This window comes from Calonectris borealis, chromosome 14 (assembly GCF_964195595.1).
Source record: "Calonectris borealis chromosome 14, bCalBor7.hap1.2, whole genome shotgun sequence".
NCBI classification, from domain to species: Eukaryota; Metazoa; Chordata; class Aves; order Procellariiformes; family Procellariidae; genus Calonectris; species Calonectris borealis.
The window spans coordinates 1370746-1391715 of NC_134325.1; the positions used below are offsets into that span (position 1 = coordinate 1370746).

Consider the following 20970-nt stretch of genomic DNA (forward strand, 5'->3'; position numbering starts at 1 on the left):
AGTGGTTATCCCTGGCCCCAGCTGGGGTTTCTCCAGTCTGAAGGAGGAGAGCAAAGCGGCTTCGAAATTACCGATTTCAGTAATTTGCTGATTTTTAGGGCTTGCTGTCAGGCACACCGTGGCAGAGCAGCGAGCTGGACAGGGCGTGATGGGCGGACCAAGGATGCGGGGACTATTATGGCCACCCCTAAATAAGCCGCTTGGGTGTGAATTAGAGCCCTGTGCCTGCTGCTTCCTTGCTCCTGGGTGCTTGCGGCCGCCTTGCGTAAGAGCTGGTGGCTTCGACGGGCCTGGGGGGTGAGTAACGCTTGCACACCCGCCCTGTGACGGCGGAAGGATGAAGAGCTGCCTCTCTGGGCTGTGACTGCTCTGGTAGGACTCGTTCGTCACCTCTTGAGCTCGTTTAACCCCTGTCAGCTCTTTGTGCGGGGGTGAAGTAACCCATTTGCTGCCTCGGGCTGGAGCCCTGCGCCTGTGTCCTGCCCCCACGCTGCAGGAGAGGACAATGACCTCTTTGGTAGGTGGCCCTCTTGGCTGCTTTGCACCAGGCCAGGAGATGGTGTCCCTTCAGGATCCTGGGGCCAGCATCCTCAGGACAAGCATGGCACCGTGGAAAGGTCCTGCAGCACGTGGCTGCGGGCAGGGCTTTGCCTGATGCTCCCTGCTGCAGTGGCAGTGACCATCGGTGGTCGCTGGAGTCTGCTGCACGGACAGCCCGTTCAGAGCCGTGGATGGTCATCTCCACCCAGCGTGGGACCTGCCAGCTCAGGAAGAGCCACAGCGTCAAGCCTTGCCATGGCTGGTCATCTCCACCCAGCGTGGGACCTGCCAGCTCAGGAAGAGCCACAGCGTCAAGCCTTGCCATGGCTGGTCTTTGCCCAGCGTTGGACCTGCCAGTGGTGTCAACCCTTGGCCATGGCCTCAACTTTTGACCATGGCGTCACCTTCTGGCCTGGGATGGACAAGGCATGGAAAGCCCAGCAGAGCTGCTCTATCCCTGCACCACCCCAGCCGAGGGCAGGTGATGCCGCTCCAAAAGAGGGACCCGAGGCAGGAGGACACTGTCGGTGGGCCGGAGGGGAGCCTGGACCACAGCCCGTCCCCTCCAACCTGCTGCAGGATGAGCGCCTCAGGAGGCTTCAGTTCCCCGGGGATCATCTCCACGTTGGGTCACCTCTCCACACCTGCGTAACGGGGAGGCTTCTGTCCCACCAGAGGCTTTCGGCACGCGGGCAAGTACCACCTCCAGCCTTCGATGCCCAGGAGCTGGGCCCAGTGCTTGGGGCAGGGAGGGACCTCAGGAAGCATTAAATAGCTGCTGGATGCGTCACCGCAGCAGCTGATCCGGGGCGGTGAGTCACGGCCAGCCTGCCAGCACTCCGGCATGCGGGATGGCGACGGCGGCACGGGGCCGCTCCTCCCCTCCCCTCGCCGCTTGCTGTTTACTCACGTGTTGGAGGTTTTCTTTTTTTCCACTCGTGTGTCCGCACGATGAGCATCTCCCCCCCGGCATCGGGCGGGAGAGGAGCGAGAGGGTCAGGTTCAAAACAGGAATGAAATGACCGAGAGTACCCCAGCATCCCGCCGGAGCACATCCAAAGGGATGCAGAGCCGCTGGTCCCCGTGGACACCTTGGTCCTCCTTGGACGGTGGGCTCGTCATAGCCTGCTCTCAAGTACAAATCTCCACATCTTTATTTATTAATTATGAGTCTTTAGAACCCTACCCCAGCCCAAACCCTGACCTGGAAGGCTACGTCTTCTGGCTTTTTGCAGTTTTAATTAGGTTTGCTGGGAAGTCTCCCGGTGCTGCTGCTCTCCTGCCTGCCCGGCCCCGGCCCCAGCTCCCCGCCGGGGGTGGACGTAGCGAGGGAGGCAAGCGAACCCCCAAAAACGGGTGAAACCTCGGTGCTGGAGGGATGCTCGGCTCCAAACCTTCACGCCGGTCCCAGGCGGTGCTTGTTGGGAGCTCTGGCAGAGGCGCTTGGGGCGCAGCTGAGAGGCGTTTGGGGTGCTTTGGGATTTGGGGTGCAGCTGGCCTTGCTGTTGGGTGCAAAATTGGTGGGTTTTTTCCTAACGGATTTTTTTTTTTCTTTTTTTTTTTTGTCTTGTGTGTGGCAAAATGTGGGAGAAAGGCACTTGCAAAGTGTTTGCAATCCTTGGCTGGAAGGATTCAGCTCCAGCGTCCCTGCGGGAGACGCAGGGAGGGGGCTGCAAGTCGGTGGCCGTCCTCGCTTCTGGAGGGAGGGTGACTGGCCAGTTTTCTTTGCTGGCCGCGTATTATTTCAGGTCCGGGGAGATCACCGAACCCCGGCGGGTCCCGGCAGCCATCAGGATGGCGATTCGCAGGAGCCGCGCAAAACGTGCATCCTCCCGCACGTGCCGAAACGCGGCTTCGCCTCCTCTCCCTTCAGCCCGACAGCTTCGGGGAGGCTGGGAGACGGCAGCGCCAGGAAACAACATAAAGCTGCAAGATCTGAGATTGTTAATTTTTTTTTAATTCTTTTTTTATTTTTTTTTTTTAGTGTCAGCATTTGAAATTCCAACTCCAGTTACGGAATTTGGTGAAGTCGTAGCGTGAATCATCCCTACCTTCAATTTTAGGGCCCTTCGCATGGGGAAAGGAGCAGAAAATTAGTCACTTTGTTAATCTGCTCCCAATAAAAATGACTTGGAAATCCCTAGCGGTGCGGAGGGGGTGGGCTAAGAATAAAACGAGAGCGGCTTTTGGGAGCGGCGGTCGCGTCCTGGCGCCGGTAGCCACCTGCTCGCTTCCCGGTGCCGGGTCTGGGGCAGCCGGCAGGGCCCGGCAGCTGCCGGCACCTCTGCTCCCAGTGCCCTCCTGGGCGAATGCCCACAACCCCCCTCCCGCCGAGAAGCACTTCTTCCCCAAGAAAAGTGGTTCTCACCCCAAAAAAAAAAAAAAACCAAACAAAAAAAAGCCCTTTTCGCTACCTGGTAGTGTAACGAAGGCAGCCGCTAATTAAAGCAGGGGGGCGGGGGGGTCTTATTTGCAATGACACCACCCCTCAGCTGCTGACTTTTTTTTTTTTTTTTTTTTTTTTTTTTAGGAGTGATGGTAAAGAACTGGGGCTGCGGCGGAGGAGGTGCCGGGGGCGAGGTGCGGGTCTTGGGGTGTATTGCCTGGTGCTTTTTAGGGTGGGTTTTTTTGTTTTTGAAGCAGGGTGACGCTGGGGCGGTGGGATATTGGGGACGAGATGCTGCTGCTGTGAGCAGGGACTGGGGGGTGCGAGGAGCATCGCTGGTCCCCCCCAGATGAGGATGAGCTGCCTTCATCCCGTCAGCTCCTCTGGGAGCCCAGGGCTTTGGGGGAAGCAGCCGGGCTGGTTTGGGTGGGCTGGGGGGAGCTGATCCCGACCTCAGAAGGGGCGAGGGGGGAGCAGCCCCCAGCCCTATTTACCACCTCTGTGCAAGGGGGCAGAGAAGAAGGGGCAGCGAGCTGGGGGCGGTGACCCCCAAAAACCCCAGGGGTTACGGCGAGCGATCAGTTAACGGGGATCCCCTGCGCGTGCAGGGATTTAAGGAAATAATAATAAAAACGATTGGATTTTGGGGTGCTGGGGGCTGCGGCGGATGCACCGGCTGCTTTTTGCGGGGGCTTCCCCCCGACGGGGAGGAAAGCCGCCGCCGCTCCCCGCTGTTTGGCGGTGCTGTGCCGCGCGCTGGCTGCCGGTAAATGATTGCCGGGGCAGGCGGGGCCGGAGCTTGGTGCTGGGTTTGAACCCCAACAGGTCTCTGGGACCGGCGGCCATCCCGCTCCCGCACCCCGCAGCGTTCGGCAACCGCTGGATTTCTGGGGCGAGGTGAGGCTGCGCGGCACGACTCAACCGGCTGGGTGGTTTGGTTTTTTTTTTTTCCTTATTTGTTTTTAAGCTCCTGACCTCCCCGCGGGGTCGGGGCAGGGGAAGCCGGGTTCGGTGCTAGCCGGGGTGGGAGCGATGCTCCCCAGGGTGCGTTGCCACCCCAAATTTGGCATTAGGGTGCTGCGGCGGGGGGGGGGGACGGTGGCTTCGGGGTGAGCTGGGTGGTGCCGCGGCAGCGCCTGGACTTTGCTCCGTGCCGGGGGCTGGTTGCAGCCTTGAATGCACGGGGTGAGGGGAGCGGTGCCAAAACCCAGCTTTGAAATGGAATTGGGCTAAAACTTGCAAATTTTAGTGGTTTTGGGCTCACAGGGAGGTCGGCCGAGCCCAAGGTGCCCTTCACCCCTACCGGTTTTCCCTGGCCACCCAGCCAAGGCAAACATGAGCTCAGCACCGAGGTATTCGCGGCGGCCGCTCCGTGCCCACGTTTTGGGGGTGGGCAGGGGGGTGGCACCGACGGGACCCGGCACCCGTGGGGAGCGGCCTCGCCAAGCCGCATCTTCCCCGGTTTCTCCTCGCCTGTCTCGCACCACGGCTGAAATCCCTCGTCGCCAGAGGTGGGACCCTTCGAGCCCTCCCTTTGATTACTCAAGCAGGCGACAAAAAACAAGCAAGAAGCGGCGTTTAACCCCAGGACGAGCTTTCTCCAGCCCGGCTGCAAACTTGGGAGAGCTGGAGCTGGGGGACGGAGAGGCTGCGACCGGGCGGGTTAGGTCGGGGAAGCGGTTTGGGACCCTCTGGACGCAGGGGCTGGAAATTTCCTATATACGGGGCTTTCAGACAAGCCTGATGCTAGAAAAAACGGTGTTATAGGGGGGAAAAAAAGATACATTTTTCTTTGCGTGGTGTTTGAAAACACCGTAAGCTCAAATATTTGAGTTCTTTACAGCTTGTACTTAATTTTTTTTTTTTTTTTTAAAGACGGTCGCAGTTGTTGAGCTGCTGGAAGAGGCAGGAGTTGGGTGTGCCCGGGCTAATGGGTGTTATTTTAACAAAGGAGAAGCAACCGCCGGGTGGGAGCCGGGCTGGGCCCCGGTGTTGGGCAGAGCATCCCCCGGGAGCCCGGGCTTTGCCGCGGGCGTTCTTGCCTGGCTCTCCCTCCCAAACTCCACCTTCGGTCACGTTTTTGTGCAGAAAGTGGCTTTATTTTAATTTCTTAATCCCCCTCCGATAAATTGAGATGGAGGTAAATGGATTAAAATGTGCGTTATCTGCACTTTCTCTCAATATCCCGTTGCGAGGGTGGGCAGCCGGCAGTTTCTCCACCTTTTCCAATATTGTTTGGAAAATCCCCCGGTGCTGCGCTGCCAAATGGTCAGAGAAATCACAGTGAAAGTCCAGCAAACCCATTAAAAGTCTGCACTCGCAGCAGAAATAACCTGGGCATCATCTTCTGGGCACCATGCAGGCACAGAAACCCCATCATTTCCCACCACGGGAAGATTTGGACCCGCTGCTCAGACACGAGCAAAAAAAGCCAAAAAAAGAGGTTGGTTTGGGTTTTTTTTTTTGTTTTGTTTTTGTTTTTTTTTTTTTTTGCAGATGAACATCAGCGTTTTAATAATATCAACAAAAATGCAATCCGCGCGCAGGGAGAGCCGCAGAGGTGGATGGAGGGCGGCAGCAAGCTTGGTCTAGGGCGCACCTTATGGGATGCCGACTTAATGACGCCGCTCTTAAAGCATCTCGTATTCCTCGTTAGCGGCTTGGGGTGGAAACCTTGTTTCTTTCCCCCCCCCCTCCGCAGGCAGCCCCTCCTGCGATGACCCAGCGCGCCTGAGGCCCGGCAGCCGCGGGGATGGAGCTGAAGGTCTGGGTGGACGGGATCCAGAGGGTCGTCTGCGGCGTCTCGGAGCAAACCACCTGCCAAGAAGTGGTCATCGCCCTGGCGCGGGCCATCGGTGAGCCATCCCCACCTGCCGGGGCTGGAGGCATCTGCCGAGGGGTTGCCCCATCTGCAGGTGCTTCCCAGGAAGAGGAGAGCCCTCGGGTGGGGGGGGGTCCTGCTCTGGGGTAGGGGGGGGACATCACCAGCCGCTGCCCGTGGGGTGGCTTTCCCCATCTGACGTGCTGGCCTCCTCCCGGCAGGTCAGACGGGCCGCTACGTGCTGGTGCAGAAGCTGCGGGAGAAGGAGCGGCAGCTGCTGCCGCTGGAGTGTCCCCTGGAGTCGCTGGCCAAGTGCGGGCAGTATGCCAACGACGTGCAGTTCGTCCTGCGGCGGACGGGCCCCAGCGTGGCCGAGAGGCCCTCCTCGGAGGGTGCTCCCCAAGCCCCCGAGAGGACGTTCATCCGGGCCAGCTTGCCCATCAAGCCCAGGCCCGCCGGCACGGATGCGCCCCGTTCCCGGGAACCGAAAAAATCCATGACCTTCAATTTGGGTCCTACAGGCTCCGGCGACCCCTTCGCCGTGAGCCGCTGGAGGCACCAAGCGCGGGAAGGGATGGACTTGGAGGGCGGTGGGGGTGTCCAGCCCTCCAAGGAGGAGCTGTTTCGGAGGGTGCTGCGGCAGCAGGAGCAGCTGCATTCCTTGGAGGCCCACGGGGACACCCTGGAGACGGACCTACGGCTCTGGGAGCGCGGCCGGCTCGCCGGCCAGGAGGACGAGATCCTCTACCTGGAGCACCTGGTGCGGAGGAACGAGACGGAGCTGGGCGAGGAGGAGTTTTGGCAGAGCGAGCTCCGGCTGGAGAAGGAGTGTGAGCGGGAGCGGCAGGAGCGGGTGAGGAGCCTGCGGGCCAGCCTGGAGGAGTACACCCAGAGGATCTATGAGCTGAGCGCCCGAACCGAAGCCCTGCAAGAGGAGATCCAGTGGGAGATGGCCGAGAGGGCCAAGAGGGGGAAGGAGACCCCTGTGCCCAGCTCCACAGAGCTGGAGGACATGGCCACCAAGATGAAAAGGGACCTGGAGGCCAAGGTCAAGCAAGGCAGCCAGCTGGAGAGCAACCTGGCCAGCGTGGAGAAGGCCCTGGAGGAAGCTGAAAGGAACCTGCAGGTAGGTAGCACCAGGTTGAGCCACCCCATGGGGTGGTGGGACCTTCGGGAGGGGGTGGGACCAGCTTTCCAGCTGGGCCGATGGGTTGAGTGGGGTTGGTCCTGCCTCACCTGGCTGGTGAGCGTGGGGCTGGGTGCACGGAGGTGGCTCAGCGGCAGCGACCGCTGTCGTGGGGACACCACCGCTCTTACCCGGCCACCGCAGGGTCCCTCGCTCTGTGCAAGCTGCGTCTGGGCTGGGGCTGCTGCTGGCCGGGGCACGGGGAGCTCAGCATCGCCCTGCCCTGGCACCGATGTGGTGCTGGAGCGCATGGTCCATGCGCGGGATCAGCGGCGTCGGCGCGAGGGTCGATGTTGTCTTGGATAAAGGCGTCGCGGAGGGGGATCGCGTAGGACCCCGGTGCCTGTGCACAAAGCCTTTTGACCCCCGTGCAGGGGCTGGGGCTCATCACGGGGGGCTGCGCGGCGGCGAGCTGGCAGCTGTGGGGCCGAGCCGTGATGCCCCCCGGCTTGCCTCTCCTGGCCCCCCAGCATCGGGGGGCCCAGGCGCTGCATGGTGCCCGCCCTGCGCCCACTGGGTGCCCTTTGGAGCAAAAGGGAGAAGCTTTTGCCCAGCCAGGTGGTGGTAGCCGCCCTTCCCCGGGGTGGCCATGCTTCCAGCGTTCCCTCTTGAGCATCTCGTTTGCGTCCGGCGTCTCCCAGCACCGCGGCGGCCGCCGCTTGACGGCTGCTCGCACCCTCTTGTGGAGACGCGGCAAAGCAGGGCCGTTCCCAAAACAAACGCCTTCCTCGTCCCCGCCGCCCGGGCACCCTCCTTCCCGCAGGCCCTCGGAGAGGGGCGGCCCAGCCGCGGTACCCCCGAGGTCCCCGCCGCCGGCGCCGGCCGGGTGAGCCCCAGCTAGGGCAGCGGCCCGGGGCGGGGGGTACGCCAGCTGGTTTTGGGGCATGGGGGGGGACATGCGGCTCACCCTGTCCCCCTCCTCGGTGTGTGTTTTGCAGGCCCAGACCCAAGAGCTGGAGGAGTTAAATAAGGAGCTGAGGCAGTGTAATTTGCAGCAGTTTATTCAGCAGACGGGGGCCACAGTGACCGTCCTGCAGGCCAGGTCCGAGGAGGACGCCCAGCCGGAGCCGAGCCCGCGCGAGCTGCCAGCCTGCCGGAGAAACGGAGGTCAGCACGCTGCCGCCGGCTCGGCCGCGGGGGCTGCTCCGCGGGACCCCTGCCCGCTCCCCGCCTCCCCCGCCGAGGGGGTCGGCCCCAAAGCTGGCCGGTTCCGCCCCGGGTGCTGAGGTTAGGCAGCAAGGACGGGGTTTTGGTGCTGGCGCGGCCGTCGCTCACCACCCCGGGGCGGGGGGGTCTCTGAGGTTTGCCAGCCCTGAGGCTCCTTCCTCCTCCCCGCTGAAGCCTCGGGGCTGCTCGTAGCTGTGCTCAGGGGTCGGATCCTGCGTTGCTGCTTTTGGGGCTGGGGCAGCCGCAGGGAGCTTTCCTTCGCAAGCGTTGCTGCGCGCCGCGGCGGCGGCAAAAAGCAGGCGGCTGAGGGCCAGCGTCAGCCCCCGGGGCTGCGGGCTGGTGGGGATGGGCTCCGGCCGCCGGTGCCCTCTTTGTGTTTGGCAAGGGAAGGGCGAGCGTGGTGCCCGGGACCGCGTCCTCATCCTCGCAGGGACGAGAGGAGGCAGCGGGGGGCTCGTGTGGAAGGGGATGGGGGAAAACAGGGACCCGGTTCGTTTCTCCTCCGGAGCGCCCGGAGAGGCTGACGTGGTGCCTTCCACCGCAGCGGCCGTGCCCGGCGAGCGCGGGAGGCGCGAGCCCTGCCTGAGCCAGGCGGTTTTTTTCCCCCATCCCGTAGGTTTTCCTCCCACCGCCAGCGTTGACTCGCCTCCCCGGGCCAGCACCAAGCAGCTCCTCGGCCATCCCAGGACCCTGCCGGAGCCCCTGGTGTCCAGCCTGAACCCCGAGGGTGCGTACGTCCCAGCGGGCCCCCGGGAGCGCGAGCGGGGCTGGGGAGGATGTGTGGGAAGGAGGGAGAGGCTTTTGCTGCCCAAAACGGGCTGCAGAGAGCGAGCGTGCGCTGGGAGCGGGAGGCCGGAGCTATTTATAGATGCCATTAGGAAGAGCAAAGCTCACACCCCGGCAGCCTCCGCTCTGCTGCCAGGGGCTCGCACGCTGGCGGCCCGGCTCTGCCCTGCCGGGAGCTGCGGAGGATGCTCCTCATCCCCTCGCCTGCCGCCCCGCAGCCCCGGGGCTAAGACCTTGATAGGGTTAAGACAGGGAGGATTTGGCTCCCCCGTCTTTTACAGGAGTCACTCTTGCTCTATCTTGGGGACCAGTTCACCCCAAAACCCTCTCCACCTCCCGTGACCCTTTTTCCCCACGTTTTCGGGTGCAGCAAAAGCTGTGATGTCCCTGCCCACCGTGGCGATGCCGCCCGCATCCCGGCACCCCATTCCCACCCACGCCACCATCCCCTCAGCAAAACCCTACTGCCGTCCTCCTCGCGGCCCGAAACGTCCGTCCCCGTCTCGCCAGATGCTGTGGCGTCTGCGTGTCCGCCTCCCAGTCGGGATGGGGTCGCTCAGGCTGGTTTTGTCTTGTCTTGCAGTCGTATCAACCAGGCAGAGCATCTGGAGGTAGAAGGGCCCGGCCAGCGGAGGATCGATTTGCCTTGCAAGTGTAACTGTATAAATAAACCATATTATATATATATAGATATATATATATAGATATATATATATTTTTTACTGCTTTATATTGTGAATGGATGTGGACGGCCAGACAGAGTATTTTTACAGACTATAAAATAAAACCAGAGACCGACAACACAAAGCAACCCTCTTCCCCTGCGGATGGAAGCAACCCCCTTCTATATTTTTTTTTTTTTTTTTAAAAGCGCTTTCTATATTCGACAGAAAACAGCGGTGCTCCCGTTCTGCGTAGCCTCCTCAAAAGACCCCATCGTGCATTCGGAAAAGTCCTCGCCCCTTTGACTAGGGGAGCGAAGCTGCGGTGCAGACCTGCCCGGAGGTCACCTGGATGGAGCAAATGAACGGGTTTTACAGCACCTCGCGGCAGCAAGCGGGGCCGTGACAAACGGCCTCTTCGCTGGCAGATTTGTGCCCCCCCGCTCTTTTTTTATTATTATAAGAAACCTGTAGTAGAAACCCCCTTTCCACGGTGCCACGGACCAGGCTTTAAGGGAGCAGGGAACACACACAGCGGGGGCTTGTTTTTCGTAAATCCACTTAATTTTTCAACTTGTTTTTCAAATAAAAAAATCGCAGAATGAGCCCTTCCCCGGTGGCAGCGCGGGTGGGGAGCAGGACCGAAATGCTCTTGGGGACATTTCACTGATTTTTTTTTTTTCACTTGATGGCCAGTAGTTACTCTCGGTTTTTGTTCATCTGTCCCAGTGGGTCGCCTTGTATTTTAATTGCGAAACCAAAGCGGTTTGGGGAGGGGATGGGTTTGTCCAGGAGGTCCCCGAGCCTGTTTTCAATGCGTCGTATGCAAAAAATGTGACTCGGGCACAGTGTTCGCCGTCAAACCCTGCTTTCCCCGTACGAATGTAATCCTGTGTGCCGCGGTTTCAATTTTCAATAAATCTTTAGGAAAGGATTTGAGCAAAGTGAGCGTGCTGTTGTGGCCCAGGGCGAGCCGTCCCCACCGGCTCCCGGTCCGGTGCCCAACGGGCACCTCCGAGCGGTTTGCGCACCCCGCGGCCGCCTCTTTTCATTCCCAAGCCATCTCTTTCCATTTGCCGAATTAAAGCTGTAAGTATTTTATGACCGAATGCGTCTTACGCGCAGGCTGCTCTTTTTTTCTTGTATTTTTTTTTTTTTTCTTTTTTTAAATCACAAAGTGCTTTACAACCAGCAGATGAAGCTTGTCTCCAGCGAGAAAGCGGCTGTCTCCGGGATGAAACATGGCAGCGTTTTAATAATGCACAGCCGCAGCCGGGAGCGTTTTTAGGACAGGAGGCGAAGGGGATGGCGCTCGGCTGCAATGGGAGCAGGTAGGGGGGAGACCTCCCGTTCGCCTTCAAGCCCCTCCGTCCGCACCTGGGTAAGCGCAAGCGAGAACGTCAGCTCTTGCTCTCCATCCGCCTCGCCCCTGGGGCTCTGCTGGGCTCCGGCCCCCGGGGACGTGCCCCTCTCAAAGCCGATTTTCGAGGTGCCGCCGCAGCCCGGCAGGTTGGTCAAGTGATACCGAAGGATTAAAGTTTTTGCTTCGTTGGGAGAGCGCCGCTGCAGCGGGTTGTGACTGGAGAGCTGCCGCAGCAGGGAGACGCAATTTCAGAGTTGTCTTTTTTGAATCGGGGGTGGGGTGTTTGTTTTGGGTCGTCGTCCCCCCCCCAAAATCATGGGGGGGAAAAAAAGAGTTAAAAATACATTTGCTCCATGCGGCCCCATCGAGGAGTTTCTCCCCTGCTTGTTTGCTTGTTGGGCTTCTTGCGCTCGTTTTTTGGACTCTTGCTTTTAACATGAGGCTCCACCTTGCTAAGAAGAGAAGGGGAGGGTGATGGAGGTCGTAAAGAGCATCTCGATGCTGCTTGGGGGAAAAACATCCGACAAGCAGGTTCAGAAAACCCGCTTGCCTTGGACATGGCCGGATTTAGGGATGTTACGTGAAGTCCTCCGCGTGCCCTGAAAAACTGACCTCCGCGGGTTTCATTTTTGGGGCTACATTTGTAACTTTGCCTTCTGCAAAATAAATGGGAATAAAGAGAAAAAGGTCATCGCTTATGGCACCTCCCGCCGGGAAAAACAGGGCAGAAAATTAATTTGAATCTCTGATTTTGCATGGGACTTTTGTCCTGCACATCTGCTTATATATTATTTGATTATTATTTTTGCGGGTTACTTCTGTTCAGCCATGATCTGAAAGGCCAAACCAGCACCCATCTTTCTTGGGAGGGTGGGGGGTGGGGAAAGGATTTAAAAAATACCTATCACAGCAGATTTTGACCCTGCAGCTGATGCCCTGAGGCTGGGATGCAGGATTTGGAACTCCTGTGTGGGATGGGAGACTCGGCTGTGCCCCCCACCGAGGTCTGAGAATCAGGCATGGGGTTGGGGAGAGCACCGTGGCTGGGGGTTAACTCTTCTTTTTTTTTTTTTTTTTTTTGGCTTAAGGCTGGGGTATTTTGTGGATTTTTTTCATTTTGTATCCTATAAACCATCACCCAGCTGCTGCAAAGGCAGCGGTGTTTCGTAAGGTAATAAATTGCTTTGATTAACGCCTCCCCCCCTGCCATGGTGTACACTGCGGTGGGGGGAGAGGTGTTAATCAAACTCATTTATTACCTTAGGAAACTCCCCACCCGCGGGTGACCTATATTCCTCCCGGCACGGGGGGCGTGCAATGGCAGGGCGAGCGTACAGGTCCCTGCGTGTTATTTAACCGGGCGAGCTCGATACCCGCTCTGGCTCCCCCGCCCTTCCCGCTTTTAGCTGCTCTAAAGGCTGTGTCAATAATACATTTCTGCCATTGAATATTTTATTGATGGTTTGACTTTTTTGCTGCTCACAATTCCCATTTCAAGGCTGCGTGATTGTTCCTAATTAAAATTTTATGCCCTGGGAGAAGCCTTCTTGCTACAGTGGAGATGATGCTGTCCTTTTCTAGGCCACTACAGGGCGGTAGGAAGGAATTACTCATTGTTATGAGATTAAAACAAAGCAAATAAATTACTGGTTTTTCCCTTAAAAAACAAACCAAAAGCCCAGCGTACGGCGCGTACTGGAGAGGGAACAAGCGGCTCGCGGGCGAGGCAGGGATCCAAGCGTACCGGGTGGCTCGAGGATGCCGCGCCTGAGCGAGCGGGGAGCCGTGTCCCTCGGGCGCCGCGGAGCAGCGTCTTCCTGCCCTGCGGCGGGCGGGAACGGGCCGCGGGGCTTCTCCCTCCTCAGATGCTTCTCACCACCACCTCCAGTGCCACCCGAAAATCACGATGCAGAGGATGTACCTCTTTTTCACTGGCGAACAGTCCCAGCATCCTTTTTTTTTTTAAAATAAAATGAATCTGCAAGCTACCTGCAGGCTCTGTCAGCACAAGGCAGCATTCAGGAGAGTAATTCAGCCACCTCCAGCCTCCCTGGGGCTCTTCTCTTCTCTGCACTACCCAGGTTTTTTTGGTTTTTTTTTTAATATTGCATAAGAAGAATGCCTCCCAGCTCCTCACCCACCTACCCTGGAGTGTGTCGGCTCGTCAGGCCGGGCATCCTCCGCAGATGGTGGCCAGGGCACCAGCGCTGCCCCAGGCCCGTCCGGTTTCTCAAGGGCAGCACAGCTGCAGACGCTTGAAACACCCCCAGTCCGCAGTAGTGGATTTGTACGAGTTCCTCAGTGTTGGGGTTTGGTTTTTCGCCCCCCCCCACTAAATTTCATCTAGAGCGCTGGAAGCATTCGTGCTGCCTCCCAGCCCCTGGGTTTGGCAAGCGGCTTTTAAAGCACACGCTTCAGCACCAGTTACATAAGGAAAGGTGTGAATGACTGGAGGAGAAAATGCCTCTTGGTTTTGCTCCCCAAGTGGCGTACAGAGGCTCCGCTGCTTGCTCCTGGGCGCGCAGCTCCTGCAAGGGTAGTTCACTGCAGGTGGAGAAGAGAAACTATTTGAACCGGCTTGCGTGTCCGTGCAGGGAGCGGTGTCTGCTCTCCCTGTGATGCTTTTCCTTTATTTGTCTCGGGGTAAAGGCATTCTACCTTGCCCTGGGAAAAAAAAAAAATCATAAAGCACTAGAGGAAGCCGGGAAATTTTCTTGTTTATGGATGAGCAAGTTTCTCTCCCAACAGAACCTCCTGCCAGCAGACATTTTTTTTTTTTTTTTTTTTTAGGATGTATTATATAAGTCCCTGCTTGCATTTCACTAACCGACTTCCTCTTAAACAATTCAGGTACTCCTCCTATTCCTCACAGGCCAGCTTGCTCCTTCGGCGAGGCTCACCAGGTAGGACCTGCCACTGGCACACATTACAGACAGAACACGATAGGCGCTTCCTAGCGCGGTGCTTGAAGCGTTAGGCCTGCTCGCTCCCCTCTGCGAAGCGCTGAAACAAGAGGACAAAATCTTTGAGGAGCACAGAATGTCCCTTCAGCTTAACGGGCCTGACATTCAGCACCGTCCCCTCCTGTGAGGCACACCCCCGCCTCTCCCCAAAAACCTTACGGCATCAGTTCTGAGCGAGAGCCGACTGCTGTTGTTACCCGGCTAAGTATCCCCTCACAAATCTGTTTATTAGCTACTGAAAAAACACGAAATTAAGGAGCATCTTAGCCCTGTGGTGTATTTTCTCGTCGCTCGGGAGCACTCCAGGGCTCTTGGGCTAGGGCGGGGGTGAAGGCACCAGTGCTGGGGTTTCCGCCTGAGGGACAACCAGGTCCCACTCTTCCGCTCTCCCTTTCAGGCCACCTTCACTGGCGACAGAGGCAGACGAGAGACGGGAGGCAGGGGGCATGCAGTGCACATCAGGCACGTCACTGAGGAGCCACAGCCTTCCCCTTCAGCTGGTCTGGCGCCCTGCGTTACAGTAATAAGCACCCAAACACTGGTTTTGCACTATTTATTGAAGACTTCAGGTGACAGCACAGCAGGTTAGTTTTGAATCATGCCACAAGAATGTTAAAAACAGGAATTGAGCTGTACGCTCCCACCCCACTTACTGGAGAGAGACGCAAAAAAAAAAAAAAAAAAAAAGCAAAACCAAACAAACTTCACTTCAACCCCTTGCCTTTGCTTACTGGAGCTGAACAGGATGGTTCCGTAGGTAGCGGGAAGTCGGAAGCGTTCACACCACGGCGCTGCTCATGGGAACTGGGACGAGTCTTGCCAGGTGACCCGCGGAGCTGCTTCTGCCAGTGGCATCTCCAGGGGTTAGTCATCGGGCAGCACAAACGCAGGGCTACGTCTTCAAAGAGAAACAGAGCGCCTTCATTTTCAGATACAGGTCTGTTACATGCGCCGTCCCCTATGAAACGGGGTGGCAGGGGACCGCGGGGCTTCAGTTCAGCTCGCAGACACACGCGTACACAGGTGTATTTTGCAGCAGGTTTCCCCCGCTCCCTGCCCTCCAGGTGGCTACACCGTGCTCCCGCCTGCTCGGGACCAGCAGTGGGAAGATGCTGTAGGTGCAGCTAGGGAGGAGGAAAGCCGCCTGGGGCTGAGGAAGCTGCAAACTTGTTCCCCATCCCATCAAAAAAGGCCCATTTGGCTTCTGAACGAGTGTGAAAGCAGCTTTGGTAAATTCAGGCATTTTTTCCTCTCTTTCCAGCATGTTTGAGCACCCTGGACTCACCCGGTCTGTGCGGGGCACAGAGGGAGCTGATTTTTCTCGCAGAAGAGCAGATGCTCCTCCGGGACCCAGAGGGAGAAACAACAAATGAGTGCAGGCAGGAGAGATGGGGACAGGCAAAATTTCTTCGTGAGAGACTTTATCTGTGCAGAGGACGTTGCTCTGCCTTCTGCGCAATTAACTACTTACTGACCAGAGCCGACTCCTTCGGATCAAGCCTTTACAACGGGCCAGGGCTACACGTGAGCAGCCCAAGCAAGAGGGAGAATACCTGAGCCCTTTCAGAGGACCTCGGCAGGCTGCGGTGAATCCTAGCTGGTTATTATGAGCTTAAGCTGCTGGTAAAGCTGCGCTGCGCTTCAAGAAAGACACTTTTCGACCACCTAGCTTCTTCACCGGCCCAAAAATCGCAAAAGAGAACTTTGTAGGAGAAGCAATCTGCTTCATCACTTCCTCCGTTTCTAGTGACAGCCACCCTGGGTGGCTGGAGGAGTCCCTGCCCGCCTCGCCTTCCTGCTCCTCGGGGCCATGAAGTCAGAGTGCCTGTGTGACATCACCGCACGATCGCGCAAGGCAGCTCTGCCAGCGCCCAGGCCGGGCTGGGGGGCCGACAGAGCCCCGGCGCAAGAAGCGGAAAGCGGCGAGCAAAGGTGAGGGGGCGGGATGGGAAACGAAACAGCAGCGAAAAAGGCAAGCGAGGCTCATTTCTGCTTTTCGTTAACAGACTGGAGAGTCTCTCTTTAAAGGTGACTCATCCAGGGCAATACCAGGCACGGTTTCTTCTATTAACACACCCTTGGCAATAGCAGTTCAGTTAGTCACTGACTGGGTATCAAGACGTCACCGGCTGGGATGAAGCGTCTCTTTAACTTGGTACGGAGTCCACTAGCACTTATTTACTTTGGAGAAGAGCAGGGGAGGAGAGAGGGGGGCACGCCATCCCTCCTGTGCAACTTTACCACCGACTCTTCGCGCCCGCGCGCCGCCACGGCCCGCTCCCCTCATCTCCGCTCCCGCCGGACACACCGAGCCCCGCTGCAAGAAGCGTTCGATCTTTTCACGCTCCGCCGTGCGACACGGTTAATTGCAGGGCGCTACCGACTGCACGTCGGGGGTCCGCCGGGCCACGGATGGGACGCTGCGGGAGGCAGGACAGTGGCGTTGGACGGTGGGGACGACTCCTCTGCAGGCCGGGGCCCCTCACCTGGGTGGCGGGGAGGGGACGCAGGTGTCGTGGCGTCGAGGCGTGGGTCCGTGGAGGCGAGGCGAGGCGAGGCGGCCGCACAGCGATGTCCGAGGAGCAGGTTAGCCGCTGTCACACGCACAGTGGAGTCGCCGAGAGCACAATGTGCGTTAGTCAGTGGCTCACCTGCTCCTGGAGGGTGACGGGGGGCGGCGGGGCCCACCTGCAGCACAGGAGACACCGGGCAGCGTGAAGGATGGGGCGGGGAGGGTGGGGGTCGCGCCGTGCCCGGGCTCCGCGGCGCGCCCCGGCGCGGAGGGCTGCAGCTCCGCGCACCCACCCCCGGGACAGGCTCCCTCGTGCCGCCCCGGGGCCGGCAGCGGCCCGCCGCTCCCGGGGTGGGGGGGGTCTCCTCCCGCCACGGCCGCCGCTCACCTGCGCTCCCGCCGCTCCGCGCTCCCCCCGCCGCCGCCGCCAACTTCTCGCTCTGCCCCGGCCCGGCCCACGCCGCGCGCCGCGGCCCCCCGCCCCGCCCACCCCGCCGCGCTCGCCAATAGCGACGCCGCCCGCCCGCCCGCCGGCCCCGCCTCCGCGCCGTAGCGCCCAATGGCGGCTCCGTCAACGCCCGCCGGCGGCGGCGGCGGGGCGGGGCGGGGCGGGGCAGGGCGGGCGGTGCGGCCCCCCCCGCCCCCCCGTCAGTGACAGCGGCGGGCGCGGCGCGTTCGCTTCTGCACGTCGCTGCTGCGGGGAGGAACCATTTGTACCTGTTGAACCGCCGCCCGCCTCCCGCTCACCCCGCCCCCCCGGCCCCCTCCCCGCCCTCGCCGCTTCGCCTCACGCCGGCGGCCGCTGGCGGCAGCCCCCTACCCCGCCGCCGGCCGCGGGGAGCCCCTTCCCCCCCGGAGCCCCGTGGGCCCCCCCTTCTGTCCCCCCTTCCCCTCCGTCCCCTTCCCGCCCCCGCCGCAGCCCGGCCCATGGTACGGTCCGCCGGGGCCGTGCCATCAGGGCAGTGTCGGGGCGCACGTAGGCGGTGCGCGGGGGGGGGGGGGGGCCGTTGGCCGCGCGCGGGGGCTGTTGGCGGCGCGCGCCGCCCAACCGCCACCGCGCGCGCCGCGGGCGGGAACGGCGGGGTGCCGGCGTCCGTCCCTCCCCCCTTCGGCTGCCGCCTTTCACGTTGTTGTATTAAATTTTACGTTGTTACATTAATTTCTTTAATTTTTTTTTCCCGTTGTACCCCGCCGCGTTGGGCGTGTGAAAAACGCGCGTGCCCCTCGCAGTGCCGGGGGGTGGAGGCGGTTCCCCGCACCCAAGGGTGCTACAGGGGGTCCCTCAGCCTGGAAGGCCCCGCTGCGCCCCGGGGGTAAGGGCCCAGCTACCCCGGGAGTCTTCTGGTAACTTCCCCCAAAGAAGGACGGGCAGTTGAAAGGCGCCTGGACGCTCCCAGCGTAACAGTGCACACCTTCGTGTTGGGAGAGCCCGCTCGCCCATCAACCTACAAGCCGGCAGCCAAGCAAACAGTTGAAATGCTGAAAATTTTAGGGTGCCTCAACAAGGATTTGGTAAGCGCCAAAGAGAGTGCTTTATGGATGGTGTAGCACCGTCCCGCGGAGGGGATGAGCCTTGTTTGGAGACCCACAGAGAGTTGGGCATCGAGCCGGCAGGCTGGCTGCCATTCGCCTTCCTCAAACAGACCAGACACCAGAGCACGGCTGGGGGAGCGGGCATGTTTGGTGGGACCCCTGCTTCATCCATACTGCTGATGCTCAGGAAAAAACACTTTGGGTGCAAACGCGGCCACTGACGACACAGCGGCCAGATGCCACATCCCTGCTGAACTGATAATGCACGCTGTCTAGCAGAAGACATGAGCTCTGCCTCCCTTGTGAGAACTTCCTCAGCATCAGCTGCGGCGGCTCTGACGGGTGTTTTGCAATCTGGTGCTCTTCCTGCAAGGTGTGGTGCAAGATTTGGGAGCAAAACCCAGCGCGGGCTCCCCCATAGCTGATGGCCATTCCCCACCGAAAGGATCTCTCTACATGTTTTGCCGGAGCGCTCACCAGTCAGCCGAGGCCCTGCTCCCCCGTTGCTGGTGGGGAGGGGGACGGGGGGACAGCCCCTCTTCTGCGTGACAGCCCGCACAATGACAGCTCTGTTGTCGTTTTGTGTGCGTGCTATGTGGGTTGTTTTTTTTTTTTGTTTTCACCCAGCAGCTGTAGGGAAAAAGTCACGTATTCTACCCCTTTCCCAGCGCAGGGCTCGTGTCCGGATTGGAGCAAAATCGGCCGCAGAGCACGCCGGCCCGTGCGCCCTCCGGGGTGAGCCAACACAAAAAGCGAGGCACGGCTGTGGAAAATACTGGCTTTGTTTAAAAATAGGTATTTTGTGCGGAATAACGTGGCTGAGTACTGCCCCGACACCTCCCTGCCGGCACTGCTGCTTCTGCCGGGCTGCTCCGGGGGGCACGGGGCACGCGTGCCCCCGGCTGCCGTGCTCCGCCGAGTCCCTCGTCTCTTCTTCCAGGCGGCGCCTCACATGTCAGGCTTTATTTAAAAAAAAATAAATGAAATCCTTCTTCCCCTGACTGTGAGCGCCCAGGGAAGGAGTGTGTTTCGCAGCGGTGCTTGCACAGCTGGCTGCCTGCACGGCCAAGCCTGCGCGTTGCTCGGACCTCCCCGGGCGCCGCATTAAACCGTCCAGCGCGGCGCGGGGCCGGGGGTCCGCCAGCCCAGCGGCACGGCGGGCGGGCAGGCGGTGCTGGGCGGGCAAAGCGCTCGCCCCGGAGGTGCCACCTTCTGTGTTCTCAAGCGGAGGGGCTCAGCGGGTGCTCTGCCGTTGCCCCGGCCAGGCTCCGGGCCGGGGGCTTTGCAGCAACGCTGGCGGTTGCTGTTTGCCCTCAGCCGCGGCTCCGAACGAGCTCCTGGCTCAGCCCTTAATCTCCGGGATGAAATGTCCTGCTGACACGGCCGGTGCTGCCGCGGGGAGAGCCCCCGCTGGTCCCGGCCCCGCAGCTCTTCCCTTTGTTCCCAGCCGGCTTTCGGTCCCCGCGGCGGTGCGGCGCTGCCAGAGCCCCGATGTGCGCGGTGACGGGGAACCGCGTCCGCCGGTGGCGGGGGAGCCTGCCCGTCAGCCGCCGGCCCTCCTCGTCCGCCCGGGCGCAGCGCCGGTGCCGCTGCGCAGCGGGGACAGCGGCCGCCGGCTCGGGGAGGAAGCCAGAAGGGGGAACGTGCCCCCACCCCACCCCGGGGGCCGGCAAACGCCGTATCAATTAACGCGCAATTAAAAAGTTGCCCCTTAACAGCGCAGACCTCGTCTGTTCGAGCAGGAGGCGCTTTGTGTTTCCCGGCCGCGGCTTTACCCGGGTTTTCACCCCCACCCACCCCGCTTCGCCCCGCTCCCACAGCCCGGCGGGCAGGCAGCGGCAGCGGGGCCGGCGCAGGTTCCGCTCCGCTCCCTGTTTTCAGGAGGACCTCGTCTCCTCACCGCCCCCCCCGATTCCGACCACGACCCCGCCGTCTGCGGGGCCGCCCGGCTGCGAGCGCGGGCAGGGCTGCGCTCCCCTCCCCGCGGGCAGCCCAGGCTTGGGCGGACACCTGCAGCTGGCGGGACCGCTCGAGGGGGGAACGGCCCTTCCTCCCCCTCGGCCTGCGTGCGACCGCCCCGGGCAGCGGCAGCGCTCGCGTTGGGACCAGCCACTCGCGGTCAGGGGGGAAAAGACCTCAGCCGCGGCCCGCGCCGCCTGAGGGGGTGATCGAGACCGACCCGCGCCCTCGCCGGCGGCACGCCTGCCCTCGGGGAGCCTCCCTGCCGCGCCGCCGGCAGCTGGGAGAGCCCCGTCCGCCGCCCCCCTGCGGCCCTCGCGGGGACGACGGCAGCGCGGCCTGTCCCCGCGCGGGCAGACGAGGCTGGGCTCTGTGAGGGCGCGACGGCCCCCGCCAGCCCCCACACGGCTCGGTGGCCTTTGCGCCCCGCCACAGCTTGGGGACACCGGCCGAAGGGACAGCGAGCCCCCCGCGCTGTCAGCCCTGCTTCCGCGGGGCAACCGGCAGCCGCCGTCCCCGCAGCACCCGGCCCGGCTCCGCCCGCGGGGGCTGAGCTCCCTCCCCTCAGGGCGGTGCGGCCCCGCCCTCCCGCGGCTCCGCGGTGGCACAGCCCGGCGCGCCCCTCCTCCAATGGTTCAGTCCCGCGGCCGTTCTCCCCCCTCCCCCGAATGGTTCACCCCGTCGCCTCGCTCCTTCCCACCCCCCTGCCGCGCGCGCGCGCGCGCAGTGGTTCAGTCCTGCGGCCGCGCCTGCTGGCGCCGGCACCGCCGTGACCCGGAAGTGCGCTCGCAACACTTCCGGGGCGAGGGGCTTCCAGCCGTGCAACCCGTTACGCCGGCCCGGCCGGGTTATGTGAGCGCCGGGGCCTTCTCCTCGCGTGAGTGCTCGGGGGCGGCTACCGGCGCCTGCTTGGGCGGCGGGGGGTGGCGGGGCCCGGGCCGCGGGGGCGGGGGCGGCGCCGGGCCGCGGGCCGGAGTTGCGCGGAGCGGCCGTCCCCCGCCGCGGCGGGCTGCCAGCGCCGGAGGGGAACTTAAATTAAATGTTTATTTAATTTTGTTCCTATAAACGTGCTTATTTATTGATTTATTCTCC

The 20970-nt window shown here is 61.1% G+C and overlaps 2 protein-coding genes across 4 annotated transcripts in view; both read left to right on the plus strand.

Moving 5' to 3' along the window:
* Window positions 1-4499: 4499 nt before the first annotated feature.
* Window positions 4500-11169, plus strand: RASSF7 (Ras association domain family member 7). Its single transcript, XM_075162932.1, has 5 exons — window positions 4500-5781; window positions 5969-6873; window positions 7872-8040; window positions 8717-8827; window positions 9470-11169. The coding sequence occupies exons 1-5, from the start codon at window positions 5679-5681 to the stop codon at window positions 9499-9501; spliced, it is 1320 nt and encodes a 439-aa protein (XP_075019033.1). The 5' UTR covers window positions 4500-5678; the 3' UTR covers window positions 9502-11169.
* Window positions 11170-20632: 9463 nt separating this feature from the next.
* The window catches only part of PHRF1 (PHD and ring finger domains 1), a 36250-nt gene continuing 35912 nt past the window's right edge, over window positions 20633-20970 (plus strand). For all 3 annotated transcript variants that reach the window (XM_075162936.1, XM_075162937.1, XM_075162935.1), the window contains exon 1: window positions 20633-20755. The gene's annotated coding sequence lies outside the window, so the exon portion shown is untranslated. The remainder of the gene's footprint in view (window positions 20756-20970) is intronic.